The sequence below is a fragment of the Procambarus clarkii genome, chromosome 40 (assembly GCF_040958095.1).
Source record: "Procambarus clarkii isolate CNS0578487 chromosome 40, FALCON_Pclarkii_2.0, whole genome shotgun sequence".
Lineage (NCBI taxonomy): Eukaryota > Metazoa > Arthropoda > Malacostraca > Decapoda > Cambaridae > Procambarus > Procambarus clarkii.
This window is the reverse complement of record NC_091189.1, coordinates 5,372,716-5,393,880: the sequence shown is the minus strand read 5'-3', so window position 1 is coordinate 5,393,880 and position 21,165 is coordinate 5,372,716. Positions and strand designations below refer to the sequence as shown.

At 37.0% G+C, this 21,165-nt stretch overlaps 1 protein-coding gene across 1 annotated transcript; it reads left to right on the top strand.

The window, feature by feature from the left end:
- Window positions 1–256: 256 nt before the first annotated feature.
- LOC123757842 (ribosome biogenesis protein bop1-A) lies at window positions 257–20,757 on the top strand. Its single transcript, XM_045741710.2, has 14 exons — window positions 257–596; window positions 2,641–3,100; window positions 3,364–3,496; window positions 7,521–7,725; window positions 7,898–8,069; window positions 9,512–9,612; window positions 10,816–10,890; window positions 11,579–11,735; window positions 14,481–14,699; window positions 15,819–15,922; window positions 16,192–16,365; window positions 17,869–18,014; window positions 19,332–19,478; window positions 20,430–20,757. The coding sequence occupies exons 1-14, from the start codon at window positions 525–527 to the stop codon at window positions 20,581–20,583; spliced, it is 2,319 nt and encodes a 772-aa protein (XP_045597666.1). The 5' UTR covers window positions 257–524; the 3' UTR covers window positions 20,584–20,757.
- Window positions 20,758–21,165: the final 408 nt, after the last annotated feature.

The following is a 21,165-nucleotide window of genomic DNA, read 5'->3' as shown; positions in this document are numbered from 1 at the left end:
CATTTATTATACACATATCCATGCTGCAGGTTGTAGCGGTCAATATACAGCAGTATAATATAATGCTCTTCAACACGGAGGATACGGATCTAAATTATAAATTTACCAACAAAATTATTCTGCATCACATGTAATGGATATATGATTTTCCCGTTACATAACAAATAGAATACCGACTAATGATAAATATAAACTGGCAGCACTGGTAAAAATCTTAAGGTAGTTGAATAAACTGAATTAAGCGGGTAGTGCTGCTGTGTTGTTGTGTTGTCGGTGTTGATGGCGTGAGTGACCCACGTGCATCAGCTGCCCGAGTCCTGCTCCACTTCTGTTCCACACCTGCTCCACACCTGCGGCTAGTGAGGCCATCAGGAGGAGGAGAAACCTAGACAGACAGCACGTATCATGACAAGACCTGACCGCCAAAGAGAACTAAATTAACTGCAGCAAGACATCACCTCCATTGGGAAGCAGCAGACCTTGATGTAAACTCCACAAATCAAAGACTAGACAAGAGATTAAAGATGAGTGAAAAACGAAAACGCGTGGGGGTTTCTGAATTGCAAAAAGATATTTTAAGTGGAGATGACGAGAAGGTGAGTTGGTATAGCCCTATGGTACTTTTGAATTTGCCCGAATTTATTTAAGGTCCACCATCTGTGGTGGTCTCAACAGGAAAAAAAGTTTTTACTAGATTCTAGCAGGCAATAACAAATTGCCTTGATAAAGACTTTCATACTAGTCTATAGCATACCTGGATACAGGTCACTGTACTCAAAACAGTCCATCGACAGATATAAATCCTTCCTCAATTAACCTAAGGTAACCCGGCCTAACCTAATGATATACTGTGCATTATTTAAACAATAAGAAAACAATTTTTGAAATGCCTAAAATTTGCATGGTATGCGGGCCATGCATACCTGTACATGTCTATTAAATACCCATATACAGTAATTACAAGTCCCAGCTGTGTCTGGGTACAAGTGACAGGATGAATAACCCAGCGGGTTTTCTTCCTATTTTGGGGTGTTGTACATGCTGCTATGGCGGTGTGTCCACTCACAGGATGAGTGGCGCTGCCCAATAAACTCTTCCCTTGAGGCAAAATAAAAAAAATTAAAATTACAGAATCTAGGATTTACATAATTAAAATTTCCAAAAGTTTATATATCCACTGTGGAAAGGCAACATATTTATATCATTGAACATAACTGGTCCACTACTATTCAATATCTTCCCAATAAACAAAAATTTTTGCCAGTACTGTACAAAAGTAAGTGTTCAAGAGAAAATTAAAAGACACTTGTGCAAGGACTACTAGACCAACTATGTTGTAGTGGATATGAGGGCCTGTGGGCTGCTTCAAGCAACAGCCTGTTGGATCAAGTTATGACATATCAAGCATGGCTCCATTCTAGGGGTCAGGCTTGATTAAAAGAACTACCAGAACTAACTCCAGGTATAGTCCCAGCTATTTTTTTTTTCAAGACTGGGAAAAAAATGGAAAATGTAAAGTATTTTGCTGATCTTAAATAAGTTTACATAACCATATAATTATTTATGTACTGTATTCACAATTCTGTTCCCAAAAAAGTACCTCCCTATATATCCCCTAAAGCAAAATTAACCAGCTAATATCTATTGTGGGTTCTGACAAGATTGTTGTTCTTGTCCTTGTTTATGCCCCAAACTCACTTGAAAATCTTGATCATGTTCCACCATGTTCTGTGTCTCTCTCCCAGCAACTGCAGATTGAGAAACTAAAGTCTAGAAAAGGTTCCTGATACTGGACTTTGGCTGGGCCCTGTCATCCTCTACATTTTCTCAAATGTATGGTCCATTCTGTAGTATGGTGACTAAAACTATAGTGTGCAGTCCAAGTGAGACCTAGCCAGGGAAAGATATAGCTAAAGGATGATATTTGTGTGTATTACTAATACTTCTTATAAATCCCAAATCACAGTTGGTTCTATTTTGTGCACAGATTTTTTTCCATGGGTCGCAGCTATCCATGACCCGAGTCGCAATGTGATCAATTCATGACTAATATTTTTATGGTATGCAGCATCACTCCTTTCCTAGGTTACTTTTTGCTTTAGTAGCTTTATTGATGGAAGTTAGTTGATCGATATAGAATAAATCTTTGTTTTGGTTAAGTTTGATCAGGGGTACTTATGTTCAGTTAGCTTAACTATGGGTGAGATTCACAATTCACAATAAAGTTGAATTTGCTATGCTTTAATATGACAACACCAAAAAAAAAATCTTGCTAATTGACACTGTTTTACTGCTTTTGCTATAGTGGAATACATTATTGAAGTTATACAAACTGTTAGGTCCATGTTAAACAATCTAGTTTTGTTTGTAAAGATACTGTATAACCAGTTAATTACTTGGATGGCAATCATGCATTATACAGTACAGTATATCCTCACAAAGTAATTCAGACAGCATGATATTTATTAAATTTTTATTCGGGTAAATTAATGCATTTTAATTTGTTAATTGTGCCTGCACCTCTGAATCCTCATTTACAGTATGCAGCATGAATACATTACTGTATATTATTTTTGTAAAATTGTATGTTGTAGATTCCTATAATAAATGTAAAGATTTCTAATATTTATTGTTCTTCAGATCAACTACATGCTTAATATAAATACAGAAGAGGATGGTGATTCATCTGATGAAGAGTCAAGTGATTTTGATGAGGATGATGTAGAGGATGTTAGTAATGGTGAGGAGGAGGAGGAGGATGAGGATGACAGTGGTGGCAGAGATAGTCTTGATGAAATCAGCTCAGAGGATGAAGATGAAGAGGTAAATGAAGGAAATGGTAGTATTGAATCGCATACATCACAGGGAAAACTAGATGAAAAATGTGATAGAGACAGTGGTGTTGATGATCCTCCAAGTGAAACAACACAAAATGCAAAAAATAAAAGTAAGTTTTCTGAGAAGTCAAAGAAAACAAGTTTACAAATCACAAAGACAAACAATACCAGTAGTAAAAGCCAGAATAGTCTCCAGGATTCATCAGCACCAGATGAATATGCTGAAGATTCTTCAGATGAAGAAGATCTCAGGAACACAATAGGTTAGTAAAGGACAATTTCTCAGTATTTTAGCTGTACTGTGCAGCTATATATATACTGTACTATATACTGTATTATAATAATTGGCATATTTCTTTTAATTTCTAAGGTTCCAAGAAATTAAACAAAATATTTTGCTTAATTTCTTGGAATCTTAAGAGATATGCCAGTTATTAATAATTTGAAGTAGCTGGTATATAATATATATGTCCTAATACATATTATTTGAAAAATGTACCATTTTGCTTCCTGCTTTCTCCCACAGGCAATGTGCCTATTAAATGGTACGATGAATACCCACATCTGGGCTATGACCTTGATGGCAAGCAAATTGTTAAGCCGAAACGTGGTGATACACTGGACAACTTCTTAAACAGACTAGAGAATCCTGACTTTGAGTAAGTATTTGTTGTGCCTGGCATTAGAATGATGACATTTATAAAATAAGAGATTCTATATTTTTAATCAAGATTTAGATTGTTAAAATACTTTTTCTATGGTTTGAAGAATTTGCCAACATCTATTGCTTGTACAAAGATACAAATTGTTTGACATTTTGTTGTACACCATTATGTGAATCAAAACTTAAGGAATGGGTAGTCATCATGGATGTGCAGACTTTATCTAATTGCCTGCAAATTTGATTATTTACAACACATGACAAACTAACAGAAAATGCATTAGGGAGCATGAAGCACCATTCATTTTGGCACAGTTTGCTTGCTGGTTAGAGGATGTCTGTTAGTGAACAACATTGACTTATATTTTGTATAATTAATTAAATTGAAATACTGTTGAGATTGATTTTAATATACAGTAATCTGAACATATTGTTCACAATTTTGTAATGTATCTGGGTCACAATTGATTATTGTTACTGTATCTTAACTGTTTATTGATCCAATGTCCAGTCTTCAGTTCTTTCTGACCAGCGCTGCTTGCTATGTCACTGGTTGCAATATGGAGCCCACAGAGGTTATCCAAAGTGTAAATGCAAGGTGTCCCTAGACACCTCACCCTTTGCAAGGTGTCCGTTCCCGTTTGTAGGTAAGCCACCAGTGACAGAGGCCTCCAAATGAACTGCTGGATATTGGTCGTGTCTGCTAAACCTGGATTTAGGCAGGGAGCTAGAGTCTTAGTTCACATAAAAATTTCTAAATGTAATTGTTAGCATAAATATGGTGTATTAATGAGGTACATAATTTATATCTGCTTAACACTTCCCTGGATTTTCGACATGGAATTACGGGCGTTTTGCTTAACCGCTTGTCGGATCACGACGTAAATTTACGGACCGTGTTTTATATTGGGTACTGTATTTACTACTTGATCGACTTGGGGTTTGTATGAATATGTTTGCCATTAAATTTTTGTTTTCTCTAATAGGCACAGTGCCTATTTGAGAAAACGGCAATGTATTGTAACTTAGAGGAGAGACTATTGAATTGTTGACACAACGAGGGTAATCGCGCACTCCACACACTCTTGTGTTGGCCGCGATCATGATTCTACATTTATATACATATGTCTGTGTAGAGAATTTTATTCCGAACACTATACAAACAAAAAAACCGGAGTGAATCAAGTATAAACTTGAAAAAACATGAGCAAAGTAAAAACTTTTTACGCTCACGGGTACAAACACGTGTAAGATTTTATTTGCCGCAAATTTATTTGACGCTCTGTTGGCCAATTCTACCCATGTTCTTATAGAACTTTCTATTGCAAACACATTGCTATAAAAATGCAATACGTAGCTCGAGAAATAATGTCATGGCAGTGAAATAAGTATAAACTTTCAAAGCGCTGCATCACAACAGTGTCATCGCTGCTGAAATCACAGCTAACGCTTCGCCCAGTTCCCACACTCGTGCGGAACATAATTAGACATTGATAGGCATATGTCTGGGTGCGGAATTTTATTGCGAGTTCAGTGATATCAAAATAAGCGCTGTAGGATGACTGTGAGGCTGGCAATAAACGAAAGAGTATGAACATTTACTTCCTGTTTGGGTGTCACGGCGAGTCATCTTCGTGTTTACTTACTTCATGGTGGGATAGCAAATGCTTTGGTGACATTTTATGCATATGATCTTGTAGAGAATTTTATTGCCAACGCATTGATACCAAAATGAAAAACGTAGCTCGAGAATTGATGTTAGGGGCGTGAAAAGATTATAAACTTTTTTGTGTTTACGCTTGAGCGCCCAGAACGCCGCGCGCACAACCCGCTTTTTTTTTCAGCAAGTGCCGCGCGCACTAAAGTGTTAACTGTATATGTGCAAGTTTTTTTTTATTTTCATTTACTTCAAGAAGCAGCATACACAAAAGTAATCAGTGACATGTATCTGTCCTGCTGAACAATACTTATCCCTTTTGAGGTGCACCCTGTCTTAACACTGGTTTATATGACGTCACTATACACTGCCACAATTACAAAAAGATTTCAGGAATTCCAATGGGAATACTCTGTATTGATTTGCATACACAAAACATAAATATTTCCTACATATGGTATAGCTACTGAACATACTTATTGTCACTATAACCAACATATCCACTATACTCGGTAGCACTCGTGAGAATCCTCATTCGATGCTGGACACACCAGATTTGAGAGACTAGATGAGAAATACCCACATTCTCTCACTTGATGCCTTACTCCCTCCTAGGAGCTTCCATTAGGGTGTGCCCACACCACAGCTTTCTGTAGGAAGCTCTAATCTATTGCCACTCATTCAAGCAATATTCATGTATTGTACCTCTACAATACAGATGGTACTAAATTGTCCCCCAAGCTAGGTGCATTCTTTTCATAATTACTTAACTTTAATACTGTATATTATAATTAATTTACAGTGGCATTCCAATTATTCGAACGGCCTTCTGAGGTAAATCATTTGGTTGCTCCCATATTAGACAGGTGTCTGCTGGCCCCTGAGACAAGATCAATGTACAATCAGGAAGAGTAGACATTCTGTTTCAGTGTACCTAGAATCTCTTCATTTGGATCATACTGTTGCAAGGGTGACACCTGGATAATTTTCAATTAGGCCTGGAATGACCTGGAGGGTTATTTTTATAAACTCAAATCACAAAGACAAAAGCTCTTCTAAGTACTATTGTGTGTATCATCACTGGAAGCACTAGGCAGTACTCATTTGGCCTGTTCAGATGATACATGCCTACACCAGCCAGGATTCCTCAAGTCTTTGCATGTCCACTTATGAAACCTGTACATCTTTCCTCAGTCATGGCAGCTTAGTCTGTATTTACCAGTTTATCAGATTACAAAACTTCATAACCCAAGGTTATTGTTATATCCATCCTAGTGCTTTAGAGCTCGTATTCAGTTTCATAAATGCAAACTAAGCTGCCATGATTGAGGAAAGATGTACAGGTTTCACAAGTGGACATTTCAATAATTTATATCCCTTGTGGTTTCACAAGGGAGCCGGTGGCTGAGCGGACAGAACACTGGACACGTGATCCTGTGGTCCCGGGTTCGATCCCGGGCGCCGGCGAGAAAAATTGGGCAGAGTTTCTTTCACCCTGATGCCCCTGTTACCTGGCAGTAAATAGGTACCTGGGAGTTAGTTAGCTGTGACGGGCTGCTTCCTGGGGGTGGAGGCATGGTCGAGGACCGGGCCGTGGGGACACTAAGCCCCGAAATCATCTCAAGATAACCTCAAGATAACATGTGAAGGCTTGTTGCCACCATCGCTCTGGTGGCAACAACCAACCTGAAAACAGGTTTCCCTTACTTGGGCTTCCTTTTTATTCTTCTTGATTAGTTCACAATGCAGTTCAGGCAAGCATAAACCAAAACCTCTCAGTTAGGGGACTTTAATTAATCTCTTATACTTATTTCATTGTGCCGCTGGACTTGCACTATTTGTGGATGCTTTTCGTCTGTATATGCAACAAAAGAATAGAGAAAAGTGCAGAAGACCCATTTGCCCATGCAATGCATCTGATATTTAAACCGAACCAAACTGACTCATAAATATGTCTTAACATTTGCTTAACCCCTGCACTGCGCACCTGTTTTTGGCAAAAACTTCATAGTGCAATTGTTAAGGACATATTTTGGTTATTTTTATAAATGTTCAGGTAAAGTTTAATGTCAAAATGTTTTCAAACTCAACCATTTTCATTTCAAAACACAAAGAGTGATGAAAACATTAAAAAACATTAAAATATAGTCTAGTTAAAAAAAAGATAGTACAATTCTCAGAACGAGATTTCTCGGTTGGCGCAGCACAGTGGTTAAAACAATCCAATGATCCCATGTTTATCATACCCAAAAGAGTAGATTTCAAATTGTATGCAAATTTATTTTATATTTGGTATACCTTGATATGTTGTAATGTGAATGAATAAGCTTGTATAGTAACACTTATGGTACTTTAATACCAACAGTCGAACTGTCTTTGATAAGCAGACTGGTCAAGATGTTCGCCTCAGTGATGCAGACTTGGATACTGTTAAACGTCTTATGTCCCAGCAAGTGCCAGATAGCAGTTATGACTATTATGCTCCTTGGGTTGACTTCTTTACTCATGAAGTCATGGAAATGCCCTTGTCGGGTCGCATTGATTCCAAGAAGTCCTTCGTTCCCTCCAAGGTATGTGTATACTGTATTTGTCAAGCCAGATGCCTTGAAATTATATGCAATGCAATATTGTATTTATTAATATTTTATTATTATTATTCACTATGTTTGGTACTTTCTCAGCTTGGCATAGATGGCTAATTTCCTGTCTTTCAAATTTTAAGAAATACCTTTACTTGTATAGCATGAGGCTGCTTATGTTGCCAAGAGAGCTGAACAGATTCGAAGAGGTCTCATAAAATACACTCATAAAAGGGAAGAAAAATATCACTTTTATAATCTGTGGTCTGACTCTGATGAAAAGCGGCGGAGAGGGATTCACAACCATCTACGAGCACCGAAGGTTAGATTACCAGGTTAGTAATAATTTCACATTTTGTCAGTTCATATCTGTTTAAGAAGGTAGTTGTAGATGTGTGAATAACCCATGGTTTCTACAAAAAAAGTAAAGCATAGATTTCACATTGCTTCAGCTTTATGTTGGATAGATGGCAAGAGTGTGGGGAGGATTTTTACCTACATTTCCTTCCTTTGTTATACTGTATTACTGCTGTTTTGATATTGCTGCATTTGATGGTGTATAAGGTATTTATGTTCATATAAAAAGAAATGATACCAAATAGTGGCAATCTAGAATATTATGAGCATTTTGGAGTTGATAGAAATGTTAAATGCTGTGAAAACAATTTTATTCAGAAATAAAGAAGAATGTCCATATTTGAATGGTTAGTGGCCTCACTGGTACTTTGCCCATGGATCTTAGACCTGTGATTATAAAGTACAGTTTGTTGTTACAGGAAAGTTGTCAAATAATTTTCAAAGATAGGTAGGTATAACACAGAACATAATACCATATACATACGGTATTATGTACCGTATATTACGGTATTATAATGGGTGATACAATTATCTGGCTCAACACTGCTACAAGCAGTAGCCGGCAATCACTTGTGCTGTCTCGTCTCGAGTACTGCTCAGTACTCACTTCCCCCTTCAGAGCAGGAGAGATTGCTGAAATAGAGGGAATACAGAGAACATATACGGCACGCATAGACGAGATAAAACACCTAAATTATTGGGATCGTCTCAAAGCTCTCCAAATGTACTCTCTAGAAAGGAGACGAGAGAGATACCAAATAATATACACATGGAAAATACTGGAGGGTCAGGTCCCAAATCTACACAGTAAAATAACAACGTACTGGAGTGAACGATATGGAAGAAAATGCAAGATTGAACCAGTGAAGAGCAGAGGTGCCATAGGCACAATCAGAGAGCACTGTATAAACATCAGGGGTCCGCGGTTGTTCAACGTCCTCCCAGCGAGCATAAGAAATATTGCCGGAACAACCGTGGACATCTTCAAGAGAAAACTGGACGGTTTTCTAAGAGAAGTTCCGGATCAGCCGGGCTGTGGTGGGTACGTGGCCCTGCGGGCCGCTCCAAGCAACAGCCTGGTGGACCAAACTCTCACAAGTCGAGCCTGGCCTCGGGCCGGGCTTGGGGAGTAGAAGAACTCCCAGAACCCCATCAACCAGGTATCAACCAAGCGCTACAAATTCCATTGCCTATATATTTGAGTTGATATTTCGGTAAGTATTTCAATTATTGACTTCATTTTGTTTCGTATAAAATTTTAATGTGGCGTTCAATGGCCAAAAATTGGCAACTTTACCCTAGAATCACGTGTAACATCTCGTGTTATACACTTGGTCAATTAGGAAATATAAATATATGATTTCTTCTGTCTGGCATTCTATAATTGTGTATAAATTAATATTTAAATTTTTTATTTCAGGTCATGGAGAGTCTTATAACCCTCCTCGTGAATATTTGCCATTTGACAGAAATCCACCTAAAAGTCTTCGCCAGGTTCCTGCTTATAAATTATTTATTCAAGTGAGTGGTAAAATTAATATGAATATAATGTCAGAATAATGATTAAAGTTGAAAGTTGTTATTGCCAGGAGGCCTAGCAGCAGGTGTGAACCTGTGGAGTATGATTTTTTCTTCTTCATTTCTCCCTACTTCCCCTTACTTTTAAATTTTCTCACTCCCCCTTCTTTGCGTTTCTTTATTTTTTTCCCTTCGTGTTTCTCGCTCCCTCCCTTCCTTGAAACCTTTTCCTACTTTCCCTTTCAATACTTCTTTTCCTCTCTCTCTCTCTCTTCTTTCCCTCATTCTCTGCTCCTTTTCCTATACTTCTTGGTGCTCTGTCTATTTACTGGATGTGAACTATACTTGGTTCCAGACTATTGATTCACAGTAATTATTATTTAAAAATGATATAATCTTGGCGGTGTTTCTTCTGCAGTGTTATCTTCACATCTCGGGCAGCAGCAGCTTTTCAACTTTTCTAATTCTCGTAACTGTTAATAACTTAAAAAGTTACTTTGTTACTTCTGCTGCTAGCATGAAAATATACATTTCACTGCTTTTGATACATTTGAATATTATCACTCTTGCCTTTGGTCCTAAAGTGTCAGTTATATCAAAGTTATTCTCTTTGAGTAATTAAGGATTACTGGATTATTTCATACATAGGTTAAACATACAGTATATATGAGCTTGGTTGGGTATAAACTGGAGCTACTTACATGGGCCAATAGCCTGCTGCACCTTCTTCAATTGTTATGTTAGGGTTCCTCTTGTAATCTAGCACTCTGCCTTGCCACTACACTGTTTCATGTTCTAACTTTTCTGAAAAATACCTTAATAAATTTTTAGCTTATTCCTACATTTAACCTTAGCCTACATTTAAAAGCTTTTTGATATTGATCGTATGAGCATAGTTGATAATTCATTTTGACGTATTCTTTCATTACTCTGCGTCATACCTTAACCTTATTTGTGTGTAACTTGAAAAACAAAAATCACTGTACTGTACCTTGAATGTTGTCAATTCACTCGTTTCTAGGGTCTGTTCAGCTACATAATTTTTATTAAGTAGATAATCATCTATAGACACTGGAAACTTTTATTCAAAATGTAATTGTGTGTGTTCCATTTAATGTGAAAGTTTTGCCAAAATTGTTGTTACTACAAAATGTAATCAGAACACCTTTTGAAATTGATCGTAACCCTCAATAATTACCATTTCAGGATCGCTATGAACGTTGTCTGGACTTGTATATTGCACCACGGAAGAGAATAATGAGGGTTACTGCTAGTGCTAAGGTATGGAAAGGCTGTTTATTCTTTGACATAATGAATGTAAGGCTTCATGAATTTCCTTCTTCAACCTATGACCTTAACAATTTTGGTTATGTTCAGTTGTTCTAGAGTATGTAATAATTTTACTGTTTTCTGTTTCATCACTTCATATTCTGTACTAAAATAAAAATTGAGTTTTGATTTTTATATCAAAATATTTAGATTAAAATATTCATTTTATATAGTTGTTATTTTTAAATTTGCATTGACTTAACATATATATAGTATGACTGCATAAAATCGAGATTTTGCTAGTTTAAATTGTCCATAAAGAATGCTACTATAAGTACAGTACTGTACTTGGAAGTTTAATGTTACTATTCAGTCAATTCTTAGTTTTCACAAATTTGGCTTATACAGATTCACAGCCATAAAGTTTGGGGTTTGGTACCAAAATTTGATGAGAGTGGAGGGATTTACAGGTACACAGTAACTGTATTTATAATTTAGTTTACAAGAGTTCAAAGACATCATTTATTTATACAAGAAAAAGAATATTAGTAGGCTAATCTTTGGAAAAGAACTTTTGATGAAAGAGTAATTTTTCCATTATTTGTCCTTTATTAGCATATCCATGTATGTAGTCTAGGTGAAGCAATCTACAATGAGCAAATATTAATATAGTATATTGCATTCTAATTACTTTTACCAGGATCTCATACCAGTGTTACCAAAGCCCCAGGACCTACGGCCATTCCCTACCATGGAGGGACTGATTTTCAAGGGCCATCGGTCCATTATTAGGTCTATCTCTATTCATCCTCTTGGGAAGTTCCTTGCTTCTGGTTCAGATGATCAAACTGTAAAAAGTAAGTTGCCAATTTTATTTTCTTATTCATTAGTAAAAGTGCAAGAAATATTGTGAACATGCAGACATGTTTATAATAGTATTAATCACTAATTTGTTTCCAGTTTCTCTCTGACTGAAAATAAGCAGCTTTCATTAATACTTTTGCAATAGGAGAATCTTGCTAAACTCTGTCATTCCCATGGTCAGGATTATGTACAGTCCAGAAGGTCAATATTTCACATTATATTGAGATCATACTGATGCAAAGGAGAAAGTCATGGGACCAACTTCAATCTGAAGAGGAGTGCACAAAAGTTATAGGAAGTGTGTAACATAACTGACATAGAACTGAAATCAATTCTGAATCTTGGATGGATATGGACATATCAGTAGGCATTTTGTAGATTCGCTGAAATGGGTTATGTTATGATTGCCATCTGATAAGTCTTCCAGCTTCAAGAGTCATTTTTACCCATCCAGAAAGATTGCAGATGGCCCAAACTGTGATTTAATTTAAAATGGAAAGTTTTATACACCATCTTGCATAATATTTGGCTGTAAAAAGGTAAATTGTGGCAAATGCGAAACAAAATGCCACCCGGGTCGGCGGTGACACATCCGGGAACTTGGTGGAGTGCAACGACACATGCCTCAAGCTCTTATAACTTGAGAAGTGACTGGCGGGGCTAAGGTGCTCAGCCAATCAGTGACAAGCTTTTTGTGATGTCATCGGCAGGCACCGATACATGCCCAAGTCCAGCTTACTGTTCAGCTAGACTTCGGACAGCGAGGTTGTGACCTTGGGTGCTCTCGCAAAAATTGGGAGATTTGGATCTTGAGTAGCGAGTTTAGCCCAGAAGAGAAGCAACAGCACTCTGACCACATTGAGGTGCCAAGGGAACCTTTTTAGATAAGGTCGTATGAGTCGTCAACGAAGGGACCTTCTGAGAGTAGAAGAGACTATAGCATACTATTTTCAGTGGAGGGAGTTGGAAGTACTGAGTACCTTCATTTGGATCTTGGTGAGTCAACGCGAATGGACTGACCGTTGAAGCCTAGTGACATTCCCGACCAGTGAGCGTCGGAAGTACAGTAGTAATGACTATGAATCTTCAAGGAATAGCCATTGAAGAGGCTAGTGAAGGCACGACCGAGGTCACGGTAAGCGAGTGCTCCTTTTGATTTTCACCTGTGAAGAGGCAAGTGGAATGTCGACTGTGACCCTAGAAAGGGAATGTTTTATTTAACTGTGCCAGCAAAGAGGCTGTGAGCACCCATTTGTCGACATTAACCATTTCTATAGTAACCAGTGAAGTGAGCAAGTGCAGAATCGGTGCACTGGGCACTGATGTGAGGCTGCCGGGAAAAAGTACATCCCACGAAGCGACGAGTGTTGGGGGAAATCCAGTATCTACACCAAGTAGAGGATCATTTTACTCGTGAAACTTTGTCTTCAACACAGGAAAGACTAAGGGCTTTACTGACAATGAGTGGGTCAACATTAGGCAACGTTTCCTGAACGTGAATGCTAGTTAGCGAGTAGAAGGCTGGCACCTATCATTGGAGCCCCCACAATGTCCTGTTGAGACCCCACATAAGAGAATATCATTTGTTGGATGTCATTGGTCTGTATGCTGTGGGACAAAATCACCAAGGAAAGAAAAACTAGCTAAGTCAAGAAGAGACCGAAAGATATATTTCAGATCTTGGCTGAAGAGGGAGCAAATGCAAGAAGGATCACTATATTGTTAGTCTATCAAGATAAGATAAGACCAGGAGGATTGCTGGTATATTATAAGAAGAGCCAGCCATGGCACACAAGATTTAAATAAAATAAACCTGCTCACACTCCCATTCTGATCATGGGAGAGCATATTTTGCTCTATGCCATAGCTCATATGGGAGAAGTGATTCTTCAAGGTGAGCAGGGAGCAATGCTCTCATCTGTATTTGAAGAAGATTTAACAAGAAGCCATCTTCCCTGTACATCTGCTTCATCTTAGTGTTCCTAGGCATTTAAGTCTTTCTTGGATTACGTTGCACATGTGAGATTCAAGGGAGTAAGGAAGGTGGTAAATATCAGTGTGCTAGAGGACTGAAATTGCTACAATATATAATAGGTCCAGAAAGTTTTTCAAACTTTCTAATGCACGATTGTCATTGTGTTTCTTACTGCAATATTGAATAATTTTGCTTTGTTTGAAAATAGTTATTAAATTTCAATAGGTATTTAATAGTTGTGCTATGCCTAAGTACCAATTGTGATTAACAAGTATCCATTTCCCGTATTACTGTAGTCCAATTAGTTCTGGACTGGCAGCAAGCTTTATAAAGAATCTTTATTAGTGAATGACTATAATCCATAAAGGGGAATATTATATTTTCAACTGTAAGCATGTTGCGTGAAAGCCAATACTGTATCAAGCTGTAGGTAAAGCTGACAAATTTCTCTGGGTCAGTAATGTCAGTCATTTGTAGTAGAACCGGTGTAATTGAATTCTTCTTATGCATCTAGATCAGGTAGGTTTCCTAGTAAGTTTATGTAGGGGTGTGACATACACATGATTGTATTATTTGCTCATGTATGCAAATTGGAAAAAAGAGAGAATTGGACACAAATCTGTTATACTGTATTGCCTGGTCACTTGAATATTCCACCCCTGTGTGTGCTTGGTATCTTCTCAGGGTTGTAATGTTCAACTCCATTGATTGCATTAACAATAGAAACCAAGAGTATTAATTTAAAAGGCCTTATTTTTTTCAGTTTGGGAGATCAGTACTGGGCGTTGCCTGCGGAGTTTTGATGTTGAGGCAGCAGTGAAATGGGTGGCGTGGAATCCCAGTAATAAGCTTTTCTTATTGGGTATTGTGTTAGAAAACAAAGTTATCTTCATGAACCCTGAAACATACCTAACAGATAAGGTCATTGTTCAGCAGACAAATTCTGTGTTCAAGGAGGAACCTGATCAGGGCGACTACATGCGTAAGTTTTAAGATCAATTTTGAACACTATATTATTCTGATATTATTCTGCATGGGATGCTTTACATTTAAGTACGCTTAGCACTTAATGCTCATGAAAATGATTAATTAAAATACTGCTGATATTTTCATATACAATAAAGGTGTGCATTTTGAAGGCATATCCAAGATATTAGCAGAGTTAACCCACCTTTAGTCTGTCCTCCTCATCTTAGGTTTTTCTATGGTTATATTGCAACTTTCTCTTTTATGAGCTAAGGTTCTCCACATGTACATAATCTGGCTGCTACACTTTGAGTAAACAGCTACTGTATTCCTTGGCTGCAGGTTTAGTCCATTAAGCAGAGCAAAAAGAGTCGAGGTGGGCAGGGACAGCTTAGACACTTGAGTATAAGAGCTAAGTACCTGTAGTAAGATAGAGATAACTTTGTCATCAGATGATCTTGAGGAAGAGTCTGTACATTTATGACCATAAATGGAAAACTGCAGATAAAGTTTGTGGAATATTTGCATAATGATTCTGAAGACTTGTATGCTATTGAACAAGTTGAATTTCAGATCACAATGAATTGATAAATTGATAGCTCCTGTTTCCTGAGCATCTGTAGGATGGTTGAGGAATCTTCAGGATCCACATGAGATGATGACTTATATTGTGAGCTAAATAAATGCTTTCAAATTATTAGGCCATGTGGGAAAAGATAGAGATTTTGCTGAAGTGAATTTTAAAAAATTGGTACAATAGGAAGTTAACAACATCCCAAGTTGAAAAATTGTTGGAATATACCATAAATGAAAAAGGGCCTATGACTGTTAAAAAAAAAACCAGTAATTGGGAGAATAATATGATGTAAGGAAAACATCATGTGGCCATCTATCATAGAAGAGTTCTTGAGGAATGAAGTGTCGGAGGTGAAGGTAGATGCTATCTAGAATCCTACAAATTTAATTCACTTATGTCTCACTCGGATGTGTATACATCGGATTACTTTAACATGCTCTACTTGTATAAATATATTATTAAACTGTAGGAACTCCATTATGAATATTTATACTCAATTTCATACATACACTGTATGTGTATGATGAATTAATTACAGCACTTTATTTCATTATGCAGAACCTGAGCGTGTGAAAACAGCTGTGACATGGAGGAAACCTACAGCAGATGAGTGGGCCAAGGGCTACAGAACTATTCTTGAACATTTCAGGAGTGTGAAACAAGTAGGTTTTAAAGTTATCCCCAAAGAAATATAGTTTTTACTGTATAATTTCTGTATGTACCCAATTGCAGACTGATGGAATTACAAACAAAGTGGTACAAGAAAGGGCATAAGCACAGTAGTAGATGCAGAACTGATAATATAATGCATAATGTAATATTTTAAAAAAGATACAGTAATGGGTAATAAGAAATGATTGGATAAACGTAAGTAGAGTAGAAACTATTTAAAATTAAGGTCTAATACGTTGTCCTTGATTTTAATTTTCAGATAGTGTGGCACAAGCAGGGTGATTATTTTGCCACTGTTGTTCCTGAGGGCGATCACCGATCGGTCCTCATGCATCAGTTGAGCCGGTGGCGGTCACAGGTACCATTTAACAAATGCAAAGGCCGTGTTCAGGCTGTTCAGTTTCATCCTAAGCTTCCCTTCTTGTATGTTGTGGTAAGTTATTTAGAATAATTTTTTCTGTGAATTTAACCTTTTTTTTTATTCTCTTTTAGGTCATGGCCTGTATTTGGTATTGATTTGCATAAAATGTACTTACTTTGGATAATGAGGTCCTTTCTTAGCATGATTCATTCCTTCCTCTTACCGTTCAATCAGTGACTACTTATCAGCAACTATGCGAAAACAAGTTCTGGCACTTGTTGCACTTTTATATCTTGTGACGTTAAAGTTCTATGCTGTATGTTATTAAAGTTGTTCATGTAAGTAGCTTCAATAACCTCTTTCAATGCATTCCATTTGTTGGCAACTTGTCCAAGGGTATGAGTCAAGTTAATTGTCAGGAGAGAGTGCCAAATCATTACAATTGTCTAGTAAAGATAAGGATTTAGGATAAGACAGGGGAAAGAAATGGTACCCAACCACTTGGACAGTTTTGAGATTGAGCACTGACCTGCAAGAAGTGAGACTATTGTTGTACCGACCAGTTCAAGTGGCTGGGCGGCCAAGGTACGAGTATTTCCTTATTTCCGTTTTGCATTTCTTTTGAAAATTATGCAAGATATTGAGGGGAATGGAGAATGATCGTAGCACATCTGCTTTTTCTCTCCTAAAGTGTTGTAACATTAGGCTATGAAGACAGGTTAAGGGTGCTCAGTCATTTAAATTCTGGTAAAGTTTGTTACAAACTATGTACTTCCTTGTGGTTCATGAGGTGCAGATTCCATGTAAGTAGTCCATACACAAGTAACCATCTTATGTGGTCTTGGAAATCACTCTTGGTTAGATTTTTAAATGCTGTTATGTTATCCAGCTTCCCAAGTGTGGCTGGCATTATCCTAGTTACATGCGTTTCTGATGTTAGTGCTGCTCTCATGCCCTCCCTGCTTATTGCACTCTCCCTACTCATTTCACCACTTTTCCTATATCTGGGGAGCTTTCCCTTAGTATGTGCTCTTATGTAGTTGGGCAAGTATAGGTAGCCTGCAATTAAATGAAAACCCATTGTTTATGCAATACAGAAGCAGAGATAAATTTATTCTCATTTAAGAAGTGAAGTTTATAAGGAAAATATGAACTAGAGAAAGATTAAGAAGCTTACTTGAAAAGCCAAAGTCCATTCACTTGAACTGGTCAGTAGAGCGAACGCCTTGTATCTTGCTAGGCCATTATTCAATTCCTGATGATCCAAGTGATTGGGCACCAACTTCATATCCCAGCTCCTTGTCCTGATGTACCCCTTTCCAAATACTATAGTCATACCAGCTTAACACTTCTATATAATTACTGTACCTTGAAAATCCTAAATAAGGTGGTCATAAAGTCTAAATAATATGCATGAGAAGTGCTACTTGACATTACACTTTCTTCACTTTTTTGTATAGTGGATACTCTTCAATTATATTTTGAACAAATAAAAATCTAACCTTTCAAGTTGTAAAACCTCATTGTAAAATTTGACTGCTAATGACATGTTGTAAAATGACTGCTAATCTGCAGACACAAGGCCATATTCGTGTGTACAACCTACAAAAGCAGAGAATTCTGAAGAAAGTCCAAGCCAACAGTCGCTGGATCTCATCAATTGCTATTCATCCTGGTGGAGAGCACTTCCTTATTGGTGGATATGATCGCAAACTTAACTGGTGAGTAATTGAAGATTTTTGTCATTGTTTAATTAAATTTCTATATAGGTGACTAATATTTTGTTTATTATAAGCATTTTAAACCCACAATCTAAAGAGGGGAAAGGCACGTTATTGGATATTGGCATGAGAAGTGCACAGGAATGAGAATTGAGCATCTATTATCTTCCACATTATGTACTATACAGTACTGTCATAATTATAGAAAGTAATTATATATCAGACATAAGGCTTTTTTCACTCTTCTCTCTGGGCTTATGGTGTCTCTTCACCCACATAAAAGTGGTAAATGAGGGGTGACAAATGTAGGGATTTACCCATGTACAGTATAAAGATGTGATAGCAAATGTGTAGCATTTTAAATTGTATCTAATATATACTGTACAGTCAACCCTTGATTTGTAGGAGGGTTACATTACTGGAAAGTGACTTGCAGAATGAAGTTAATGCCATAATGGGAAATATAATTTGTCCAGGTACCTCCAAAATTCTACTTTTTTTTCAATTAAATGGCTGTTCCCATGGATGCCATATTACAATACAGTACTCGACTGTTTCATGTTCTAGAGGCTTTAAAGGATTCAGGATTGTAATCCAAAAGGGCACAAAACCCATGATATTTCTGTAGAATTCAAAGTGGAAAAAAAATGGTGTTTAAAACTGGACACATTTGCAATTCATGGCAGGTGGTGATGACTTATTCTCTTTAGATCCAAAGTTATATCGAGGAGCATAAACAGGAGCTACAGTACAGCACAAGCACAGAACTTGCTGTTCCATGCTGTCAGGGCAACTTAGATTATAAAATGCCAATGGATAAGTGGCGAGTTTAGTCTGGAGGAGCTTCTTTCCAAAATCCTTGGGATCGAGGACCTTCCTGTGTTAGGGTGTTTCCACTCCCTGGTATACTTTCTGTCCATGAGCTAGAATTCTAATTAACATTTTCCTTGCCTAGGACTGAGGCTGTGCCCATGAGGTTACCGATCTGTTTACTGGTCAGACCAAAATGTGTTTAAACAGATCAAGAAATGCACCTAGCAGCTGCTGTGCTAATGTATAATTTAACTAAATCTGCCCTGAACCCCTTGATTACCCATTATTATTTGAACCAAATATATTTATTAAATAGTGTGTATCTTGCCTTCTTTATCGTATTGGCATCCTTGGTGATATTTAGCGCCCTCTGATTATTTTGCGTATTTGATGGTGCTACATAGCCTTCCCGGTTTGGTGCCTTCTTTTGATAATTACTTACTTACTTACTTGCCTTCTTTATTTCGAATGTGAATGTTGTATTGATATATGAACAATTATCAGGTTTGAAATGGAATGCACCAGAAAACCACATCTTCTGCGATATCACAAAGCAGCTGTCCGTAGTGTAGCATATCATCGCAAATACCCACTATTTGCATCGGCTTCAGATGAAGGACGGGTTATTGTTTCACATGGAATGGTCTACAAGTAAGTTTAAACATTCTCAGGTTGACTAAAAATTATCAAATAATGTATCAAAATAAATAGTTTCATTTGTGAATGATCAGGCATCACAAGAACTGCTTGTTGTGGTGATGTATGTGGGCGTGTATTTGTGTATGCAGGAAAAAAAAAAAAGTATACTGTACATTGATAAATTTGAGTGGCAATAGGTAGTCTTTCAGTAACTAGGTAGTTTGTTCGAATTGAGCAAGTGGTTACCATTTTGCATGAGGCTTTAGCTTGGGTTGAATCTTGAAAACTTTCTGAAGTCTTCAGTAAATTTCCTTGCAGACCTCCTGGCAGTTTGCAAGACCATTTCCCTCATTTTTTTATCTTCTCTTTTTAATGTGATATAAAATTGCTAACATTTAAAGCAAGATTCATGCTAATCAGGTTACATAATTAAATACATAGTATGAAAATAGGAATACATTTGTATAATTCATGTGTGTACTGATTTAAGCATGAATAAAGCTCAAATACATTTTAATTAAAGAAATTAGTAATTTGAATCAAAGTATTACTGTTTTAGTAACGGTGTAGAAGACAAAAATTTAAAGCATTGCCAGTATTGGACAAATATTCATAGTTAATTCGTTAGTGAAAGTAGAGTAGTACAGTATTTGGGGAAAACTCTTAATCAAGTTTGGACATTGCATTTCGTTGAACATTTACTCTGCAACAAAACTAGAGGATATATTTACTGTATTTGATAGTTAAAAAGCTGCAAATGGTTTAATATGTATAATTTTTATTTTATAGAAAATAGATTATCTTCAAATTAATCATCATGAGACTGATTCATATGGAGATCAGATATGTGTAGTGATGAACATGGGATGAAAGAATGCATGATAGTTGTTTATAATGGATGAGAATAAGCAGTATTGTATAAATACTGTAATGATGTATTATTTATTTTTATACAACTTTCAGTGACTGGCTGAAGGATCCTTTCATTGTGCCTGTTAAGGAGCTCAGGGGCCATAACATGTTTGATGATTTGTGTGTGCTGGATGTTACTTGGCACCCATATGAACCATTCCTCTTCACCTCTGGGGCCGATGCAACAATTAGGCTTTGGCACTGAGGAGTAATGATATTGGCAAGCGTGGATATCATTGATGGAAGATTCGTATATATAAAATAAATAACATTAGTGCTAGATAAGCATAAATGAAGATCGAGGTATGAGGCCACTTCTCGAGTTATAATGTACATGCTGAAGATTTGGCTAACAAGATTTAATAAAAATTTATATAAATTTGGTTTCTTTCCTTAACTGGCCTAATGTACTTGTTTTTAATCAAGGATGTATAGTCCAAGTTCCTGAGCCTATTGAGCTCTTGTCTTACAGTACAGTATCTACATATGAAGCCATGCTTGGAGTCTACCTCCACCATTCCACTCTTAGCAGTATTGTATAAATCTCCATCTTAGCACATTCTGTTTATTTACTACTCTGCAATGTCTCCTTGTCTATAAAAGAATACAAAACCCATTACATGTGTTTTGTATTTGGTAATTCCACTATACTACTTTATTCCAGTGAATTAACATTTAATTTCTTTATTCTATCCTTATAACCCCAGGCTGTGGGATAAGTTTGCATCACTCCTCTGAACCTTCTCCATCCTTGTTGTGTGTGTGATATAATAAGGACTCCACATGA